Source organism: Cynara cardunculus (assembly GCF_001531365.2).
Source record: "Cynara cardunculus var. scolymus isolate 2C chromosome LG 5, CcrdV1, whole genome shotgun sequence".
Taxonomy (NCBI): Eukaryota; Viridiplantae; Streptophyta; class Magnoliopsida; order Asterales; family Asteraceae; genus Cynara; species Cynara cardunculus.
In genome coordinates, this window is record NC_037532.1 from 5,269,836 (window position 1) to 5,279,375 (window position 9,540).

The window sequence follows — 9,540 nt, forward strand, 5'->3', positions numbered from 1 at the left end:
AGAGAGATTGAAAAACCCGATAAATTAAGAAAAAATAATGATTAAGAATATTTGTAATAATAATTTTGAAAATGTGACGTCCGTAGAATAATTTGGTCATAAATTTAAGCAAAATGGGTCAACAAGAGTTGAACAATTTATTTTCTATTTTTAGAAATAAAATTAGGAGAGAGAGTGGATTGTGGGTAAGGCTTTTTGTCTAAAAATAGAAACCTCAATTCAAATGAATGTCTGAAGGAAAAAAGAAATCACCCCAAAAAATTACCAAACTACCCTTCATCACTTGGTGACCCAACGTTTTTCTCGACCTCACTAATGCTCTCACAACCATAGGATTCCCTGTCTCTTGCCACGTGGCGCCATCTAGGAGTATGTCGGAGGGTTGTGTGGGTCACCTTCTTGCGTAGAACCGGTCTTATAGGTTGTGTGTGTGTGTGTGTGTAACCTGCTTTCGCCGGTAACCACTTGGAGCCTTTTACCGATCCATCCGGTAACAAGGGTCGATGAGTATAAACAGCTGGGGGGTTTAAGGTCATCGTTGGGTGGTTTTCAGAGGGTTTTTGTTGTTGTTCGTCATCGAATTTCTGGAGAGAGAAAGAAAAGTTTTATTTTTGGTGTACAAAGAGATTGCGTTTCAGACAACATTATGTGTCGACGAGAAGGGTGATTAATCAAGAGAAGGAAAGAGGAGGAATTCTTCCTTTTTCTAATGGATTCTGTTTGATCGATGAAAAGTTTCTGATTTGGGTTTTACGCTTCCAGAATTTTCCGATCTTCCATTTCGTAACTTGCCGGGATTTTTCTGAAGAAAATGTCTGGAGAATTCATGGGAAATTTTTGTGGTTATTAGAGGTGTGGAAAGATTATGGAAATCGACTTCTTTTTGTTGCTTTATTGATGGGAAACTTGAATCTACCTCAATTTTTACGGACCCAAATAAGCATTATCGGTGAATGTGTTTGTTTTTATTCAGGGGTTTTCTTAATTTTCGTGAATTTTGATTTTGGTGGGTGCGATCTGACGTGTTATGGGTGAATTATGCATATTATCTGTAGTAATTTTGGATTATATGGCACGATCAATGTTCTTCTTCTTACTGATCATGGTGTGTGTTTCTAGATTGATCTATTTTTGGAGTTTTAGATGATCTCCATGTCTAGTAAAAGAGTCGTCTATGTGTTCGTAGAAATGCCTCTTTGATTCTTTTTTCTTCAGGGTTTTGTGAGGGTTTTGAATTTCATCTGATTCCTATTTCAACTTCAGTTTTTTTCTCAATACTTCTTTAGATTTCAAATTTCTCAGAAATGGAGTTTAGAAAAATCATGGGTTTTTAGAGCTTTTTGTGGGTATAAACTGCTATTGGTGTGTTAGTTTCCAAGGTTTTGATTCTGTTTACCAATTTCATCGATTCAGTTATTTATTTCTTATCCATATTTGCGTTCTGATCTATATGCTCTCGTGGGTGTTCTTATTTACGATTCTAGATAGTTGAATTCCTTTAATTTATATCCTAAAAGTGCTTTTGAGGGTGACTTTTCAATCAATTCCTTAATCTGGATCTTATTAGGGATTTGAATTGATCCATTAGAATAGTTTAGGGTTCTATTTGACTTAACATCTTGGTGGGTTTGCTTTTAGCCTGCCTATCATGGTTACAAGAATCTTTAAATCTTTATTTTGGACATGATAATTTATTACATTTTTGGGTTTTTGGGTATCCAAAATCTTGATTCAAGTTTCCTGATATGGGCTAGATCAAAGTGAGGATGATTATAACTCATGGATTGTGAGAATTTCATTCGATTGGATTCAGTCTATCATTTATGATGATACAATGAATTAAAGAGTTGTCAATTTTTGCTGTGCTCACTGATCCTCAGATTGCAATTTTCAGGTCTTTATCTTGTTTGGAGATTAAAACGAGCGAATGGATCATGACGTTTAAGTAGGTTCTTGATATGATCACTAAGATATGGTGTTGCAGAAGAGGTTAGAATATGGATTTAATGGCTATCAGGTGCCGCCAACCCCCCGGGCTGCCAGATCAGCCACGGTAAATCCCTTTAGTTTTCTTGAGTTCCTGTTTTTGATCTTATTTGTCACATAAACAACCCTCTGCTCTTTTAGGATAGAGTTCTGGTCTGCATATATCTCGCTCCTAGACCCTAAATCGAGTGGGCTTTACTGGGTTGGGTTGGGTTGGTTTGGTTGCTTATTTGCATAATCTTGACTTATATTCCTTCTTTTTTTTCTGGATCTTTCAGCGGAGGGTTCCATCTTGGAAAAAGGCCGAGGAAAATAACAAGCAAATGTGTGCATTTGACTTATTGGCCACTGTAGCCGGCAAGTTATTGCAGGAAGGTGGAGAAGAAACCGAAATGGTCAAAGAATCCACCACTAAACCGGAACAACAGACCATAGAAGATGACCCTTCTTCTAATGTTAATATTTGTGATCAAGGAAGCTGCAATAGGAGCTTCTTTGTTTCTGAGATAATCTCACAAGCTCCCGTTATGGATGAGTTAAAGGATTGCTTACATCCCCAACACGATACTTATTCTGGACCTTCATCAGGTATTACCGTTTCTGATTGCTCAGAGAAGGTACTTTCTGTTGAGAAAGGGAAAATCCCGTTTAGTTGTAAAGTAGACGAAAAGAATAGTAAACAGATGATAACAAATGAGGCACCAAAGCCTCCAGTAGTTCATAATATAGATAATAATGTGAAGTTACCCTTTTCCAAAGACCATACTACTCGTGGTCCTTTACCTTTGTGTCAAGATAATGTAAGTTTAGGTGTTAGAGATGATGACGAAAACTCTTCTGGGGTCACTCGGGTTCCCAATAAGACCTTTAAGCCACCCCCACGAATTGGAGATCGAAGAATAAGGCGGTTGTTGGCATCCAAATACTGGAAAGCTGCTCCTAAATTGAACGATGAAGTGCATTGTGATGCTGGTGAGCGGTTGTGGTTTCTTGGTCATTGTTTAATGTGATGGTATTATTGATGATTAGTGTGGTTGTTTAATTGGGAATGTTGTTAAATGTGTTATTTTTCAGATGAGGAGTTGAAAGCTGTTTACTGTAACAGGAAAACTTGCTACAAACGACAAAGATCGTTAAAGGATTATCCGTTCAAAAAGAGACGACTTTATGAACTAGATAACTTTTCGAATTCTGATGATGTGGTCAATAGTGAAGAGAGATACAGTCCACCTCAGAAGGACTCAACCGAAAATGGTACTGGTTTGGGTGTCAAATCAGAAGGAGGTTTGTCTCTTTTCCGTTAGAATCTAATTCGTATGTTGTTTTCTTTCCTGTAACTTTCAACTGTTGATTCAAAAAACAGGTATGAAGACATCAGGATTCGTAGCAAAGCAAAATCCAGCCTTTCAACCACGGGATTCCCATGGTAATTGAGCGCCTTTCGATTGAGTTATATCGGTATCTATTGACTCAATTGGCACGACATCAAAAAGAGGTTCTTATATCAAAGATATGTTTTTGCCTTTACTCAGTGAAGCTCAAGATCAAATCTTTCAGGGTACCCGAGCTTTTCTTTGAGTTACCAAAAACCGCAACTATTGGTTCTCTAAAGGTAGAATCTTGAATCATCTTTCTTGATTCTCGAGTTAATAGCATTCCAAAACGACCCTAATTGATAGCACCCACGAGAGTATTTACACTTCTCTAACAACTGAACCATTCTGCATGCTGTTTTCGGGTGTTTCCCTATTTTACTATGTTTCACATGGTCATCGCCTGATCGGTCTGATTTTAGTTGTGGGTTGACCTACTTTGACCATCTTTTTTCACAGAGGACGGTTATGGAGGCCGTGACTTCTATACTTAGCGGTGAGATACACGTTGGTGTGATGCTTCAGGGGAAAAAGATTAGAGATGATGAGAAAACTTTGCTACAAACCGGCATACATAACAAGCTTGATGCATTAGGTTTCACATTGGAGCCAAACCAGTTGCAAGCTCCATCGACTCTATGCCCTGAAGATCAATCATTTGGACTGACTCCCGATATGCCTAAGCCCTTAATAAGGTATATTTGTCAACTGCAATATTTAAAATGCAAGCCATGGGTCTTCTTAGAAACAGTCTCTTTGTCTCTCAAGACAACATCTGCAATAACTGGACTTTTCCATCGGAGCTTTTCCCGAAAAGTGGGACCCACAAGAAAAAAGGGCTTTTTTAGAGCTTTTGCAACTGCACAAGCAAAAGAGGATTTTTTTTGCGGGAGTTTTTTCACAAACTTAGGGCCTGTTTGTTAGCAGCTTAATGAGATTATGGGACTCATAGCTTATTCGGTCAGCTATGCATGATTGTTTGGTAGTGGCTTAATGATATAGAACATCGTTTATTCAATAAGCTTTTAGGGGGAGCTTTATGTGGAAAGTCACAATTTTTTCCAAACCTTCCCTTCCTAATTAACAAAACATGCTCATTTCATCTGTGAAAAAAAACCCTCTCAAACAAAAACCTTCCCAATCTATACAGTAAGATTAATCCACACAGACAGCTTTATCTATACAAGACTTAATGGAAAACCAATCAAACAGCCACTTAGGTGGCCAAAAAGCTCTCTAAAAATCCACAATGGTAAAGCTTTTTCCAAAAAGTGGGACCCACACGCTTAGCGGCCAAGAAAAAGAAACTTGGTTGTGTAGTTACAAGCAAAAAGTTAAAAATTTGTTGTCGGGGGCCTTTCAAAAGTTCCATTGTGGATGTTGTTAAGTCTGAGTGCATCTTACCCCGAGGTGGGATATGTTGGGTTTGTTTGATTTGGTTTTACATGAAATAGCTGTATCTGGTCTAGGAACGAGGGAACTTGCTTTATGATATCTTCATTGTTTTTGTTATGGTATTAGGTACACACCGGCTCCAACTGTAGCTAATCAGTTGGTGGTCCAACCGGAGGTTTCTGACGCCTCCCCGGACCCTCCTGTAACGAATTTTAGCAACTTGATTGAAAGTGATCATGATTCTGCACCTTCGCCTCCTGATATGTCCATGGATAACAAAAGTGGTTCGGACTCGAGGGCTTTGGTCACGGTTCCAGCTATGAACCCACGGGCACTGGCTGTGGTTCCAATGAGGAAATCCAAGCGATCTGAGGTTGCACAACGAAGGATTCGTCGACCTTTCTCGGTTTCCGAGGTGGAAGCGTTGGTTCAGGCTGTTGAGAAACTTGGAACCGGAAGGTGTGTTCTCATACGGGTTTTCTATAAATTAGGAATCTAATAGATATTGTGTTTCGTGTAACTTCGGTTTGATTGGAAGATTTTGATCCTTCAGATGGCGTGACGTCAAGTTACGGGCCTTTGATAACGCAAAGCACCGCACTTACGTTGATCTGAAGGTATGTTATCTACTCATATGGTTACCAAGTAAGATACGTAAGCACATAGGGTGCGTTTGGTATCCATGAAGGACATGACAAGACAAAACAACTGTTTAGCGTCTGGTAAGATAGGCTGGACAGGACATAACAGATAAAATGACCGACACTTGTTCCACCATGTTCCATGGGGTAGGGTAGGAAAACGTCTTTTCCACTGTGTTCCACCCTGTTTCTGTTTGTTCCATGTAAGTCACGACACATGGCTAGTTCTGATTGGTCGGTTGTGCAGGACAAGTGGAAAACGCTGGTTCACACGGCAAGAATATCGCCACAGCAACGGAGGGGCGAGCCGGTGCCTCAGGAACTCCTGGATCGGGTCTTGGCTGCACACGCATACTGGTCGCACCACCAAGCCAAGCAGCAGTTCAAGCAACCGCAACAACCCGAAACTTGCCGACTCCTCTAAATAAAAAACCACCTTCGATCAATACAAATTCGCCGCACAGATCATAAAAAAGTAAGTAGACGCGTTTTTTTTTTCCTTTCGTTTTTCCGTCTTCCTCCCGTGATTTCATTCAAATACAAAAGTATCAGTATCAATATCCATATCTATCTACTATTGTTATAACCACAACCATCGTGATCGTGTAAAAAAGTAACGAAAAAGAGGGAGGAAGAACAGTAAAGTTTCCGGTTTTTTTGTTTTTTGTTTTTGTTTTTTGGTTTCCCGTGGTGGGGTGTAGTTTTCGGGTTTTCTTTTCTGTAAGCTCTCACGCAGCAACTGTATATTGTTGCGTGGAGAGGGTTGGCGCGACGCTTGTACATGGGTCGACCGAATAAGAGCTTAGTAAAAATTCTTTATGAAAACGCCCATCGTTGCACGGGCGTTTTCGTCTTTTTCTTTTTTGTATTTTTAGGGATTAATGGTAGGTTTGTTGTTGAATAAGATGGCCAAATTATGGGAATTTTTGATGTATTTTTTGTTCATTTATTGTTGTTGCCAAATGATGCATTTATTGAAATTATTTGGTATTAATAATCATGTGTTTAGTTAAGGCTTATTATCAAAACCAACCAAAAAAAGGTTTGATCTTGATGTTAAACAATATAGTATTAAACCACAAGGGTGGTGCCTGATTGGTTGGAGCCTGACTCCAAAGGTCAAAAGTATCAGGAGGTCCCCGGTTCAAATCGAAGGAGGAATAAAAATTCCCTTGTGGCCACGGTGGTTCAAATGCGGTGATTTCGGGCTATCTGCAAAGCAAGTGGTCGTCCTGGGATTAGTCGGCTCGCATAACGGGTTATATAGATTAATAAAGAAAAACAATATAATATTAAATAAACAAATAAATCATTAATTATTTTTGATTAATGTATTTATATATGTGCTATTAATTTTGTATATGTGTTTGGTTAAAAAGAGTAAAATTCATCAAAAAAAGATTGAACTACGTTTTCATATGTTAAAAATTACGACTTTTGTCTCCATCGTCATGAAATTACGGTTTTCATCTTTATGATTTGCGATTCATTTTCATCCTGCCAATAATTTACTGTTATAGGGATGAAACCAAACGGGTAATGCATCCCTCGCTCCCGGCCACGACCCTCACCCCTGTTTAAGCCTCCCATCCCCCGCCCCGACTAACCCCTGGTTCGGAGGAAGAATCCTTGACGGGTTCAGGGACCTGTTGGGTACCCGTTTAGTAAAAAAAATAAAGACAATGTATTCTAAAATTAAATTATAATGAATTGTCACTACATTAATTACCAATACTGAAAATCAAATATATTTGTCATTTAATAAAAAAACTATAGATATATATACATACATATTTATTTACAAACACAATCTTGTATATTAAATAAAAGAGACAATTTAATCGGAGTCGAATTAAGGACGAGTAATGTCATCTCCGACTTTGCTTCGGGTAAGAAAATGAATCCCGGTCCCTGCCCCATAACCCATCAAACCCGGGAATTCTCTCCCCGTGGATATCTGTTATACGGGTAAAATTTCCATCTCTAACTATTAAGTATAAAAGATGAAAACAAAAATGAATAGTACACTATGAGGACGGAAAAACAATGAAATTATAAACCACATGAACGAAAACTATAATCCCGAAAGTACAGGGACGAAAACTATCTTAAAATATTGAAGTTTGTCTCGGTTTTATTTAATGACCAGTGTAACTACGATTTTTTTTCCAATTAGTATAACACCATTTATTTTTGTATCTACTTTTTCGGTATACAAGTTTTTAGTCTATATCGCATTGGTTGATTCGGACGTGATATTTTGTCACATAATCGATAAGACAATAATTACAATGTTTATTAGTTATGGGTTTAAATGCGTACAAAATATTTTGTCACATAATTTAACGATTGATGGTCATCACATTTTCTGCCCCACCAGAAGGAGTTTATAATTTTTTAAGATCTTTGATAGTTGAAGTCGGAAAGAGAAAGACGTTCATGTAGTACACCGGAATCGCTTCAGCCGTCGCTTTGATGAGTATTGGCCCTTCCCGCATTGGAGATGGGTCTTTTCCCCAATTTTGTATCTTTTGCCAAAGTCTTTCTCGAATAAAGCGGACGATGCAAATTTTTGAGCGACTGTAGCCCCAAATGCCGTCCTGTGTTGATGGGTTTGTTAATACCAAGAATACAAGAGAAACCGTGAACGAGATCAGTGGCCAAGTTTTTGCTTCCCATGAATATGGATTTGGTATAATTGATTCCTTGACTCGAAGCCTCTACATAAGTCATCAACATTTGCTTTAAGTGACGTATGTCGTCAATCAAAGCCTTGCAAAAAAAATAAAATAAGGCATCATCAGCAAAAAAGAGATGAGAGATCAGAGGGGCATCTTTAGCAGCCTGACAACCGTGAATTCTACTGGCCTTTTCTTTATGTTTTAAGTAAGATGAGAGACTTTCCATACATAAAATGAAATAACAGGTCACCTTGTCGAAGACTGCGGTGATGGATGATAGGGTTGATCAGGTCATTGTTGATTCGCACAAAATACTTCACAGATTCGATGTTTAGCATAATCATGCTGCCCCATCGGATGTGAAAGTCGAATGCCATAAGAATCTGTAAGAGATACTCCCGGTCTAACTGATCGTGTGCTTTACTAATATTGATTTTAAGAGTGACTTCGCCATTTCTCTGACGTATGTTATGGTGCATAAAATGGAGCATTTCAAAGGCAGTGATGAAATAATTTGGTATTTTGGTCGCACTTCTTAAGCCAACACACCTTTGCACGTTGTCGCCAGTGTTCTTCTTCTTTCAAGTGTCTGCAAAAGGAGTCGTTGTCGCTCTTCTTCATAGGCGGCATTGGAAATAGGGTTGTGAGAATTTCTAAGCATTTCCAACTTAGCGTATGTCTCCTTTACCTCTTTTCTAAGAGACATATTTAAATTCCTTCCCCATTTTCCAAGAATTTTCGCAAGGGTCGAGAGCTTGGATATGATGTAGTTGTTCCCGAGTTTATTCCAACTGTTCTAAAAAACTTGAGTGAAAGTAGCTTCCTGCAGCCATTTATTCTCGAACCGAAATAAACGGTTAGGCGAGAGGGATGTGCGTACCTCGGCGTGAAGAGCTATAGGAGAGTGATCAGAGATTGGACCGATCAGATTCTCCATCCAGTGGTCCGGGAAGAGATTAATTCATTCTTGATTACTAGTCGCACGCTCAGGGTATTTTCTTTAGAAACCTAAAACTGATTATTAACACGAGAACCATCAACAGTGACGCACATGACATATTTATCACGAATATATGATTTGTGATGAATAACATATTCATATTAATTATAAATATGTAATTCATGATAAATAATACTTTCATATCCATCATGAATGGATATATTATTCATAATGAATATTCATCTAAAATAAAAAAAACACGTGACTGAGTTACTGAGTTTCTAACACAAAATTAGTTACACTAGTTGTGTACCCGCGCAATGCAGCGGAAGACATAAATTTTAACGATTTTAAAGTTTCACTTGTTTTATAAGATAAGATTTAACGATGATATAGGTTACACTTGGTCTTTACATATTAATACAGTTTGAATAAATAAGAGTTATGGTTCCAATTACAGACTATCGATGAAAAAAATTGTATGACAATTTAAAATCTAATATATTTAAAATCCAACATATTTA

The 9,540-nt window shown here is 38.1% G+C and overlaps 1 protein-coding gene across 2 annotated transcripts; it reads left to right on the forward strand.

The window, feature by feature from the left end:
- Positions 1-624: 624 nt before the first annotated feature.
- Positions 625-6,312, forward strand: LOC112513263 (telomere repeat-binding protein 5-like). 2 transcript variants are annotated; one of them, XM_025119478.1, is made up of 10 exons: positions 625-852; positions 1,881-2,053; positions 2,265-2,958; positions 3,061-3,270; positions 3,350-3,412; positions 3,519-3,598; positions 3,819-4,054; positions 4,881-5,213; positions 5,308-5,371; positions 5,643-6,312. In XM_025119478.1, the coding sequence occupies exons 2-10, from the start codon at positions 1,973-1,975 to the stop codon at positions 5,817-5,819; spliced, it is 1,938 nt and encodes a 645-aa protein (XP_024975246.1). In that variant the 5' UTR covers positions 625-852; positions 1,881-1,972; the 3' UTR covers positions 5,820-6,312. The 2 variants fall into 2 exon arrangements, with proteins under 2 accessions (XP_024975246.1, XP_024975245.1); XM_025119477.1 differs by having other exon boundaries at positions 1,895-2,053.
- Positions 6,313-9,540: the final 3,228 nt, after the last annotated feature.

Bases quoted from the DNA above. Each gene is read 5' to 3' on its own strand.
- LOC112513263 (XM_025119478.1), top strand. From the start codon at position 1,973: ATGGTGTTGCAGAAGAGGTTAGAATATGGATTTAATGGCTATCAGGTG. The intron at 2,959-3,060 runs GTGAGCGGTTGT...GTTATTTTTCAG, and splicing joins TGAAGTGCATTGTGATGCTG to ATGAGGAGTTGAAAGCTGTT. The intron at 5,214-5,307 runs GTGTGTTCTCAT...TTGATCCTTCAG, and splicing joins GAGAAACTTGGAACCGGAAG to ATGGCGTGACGTCAAGTTAC.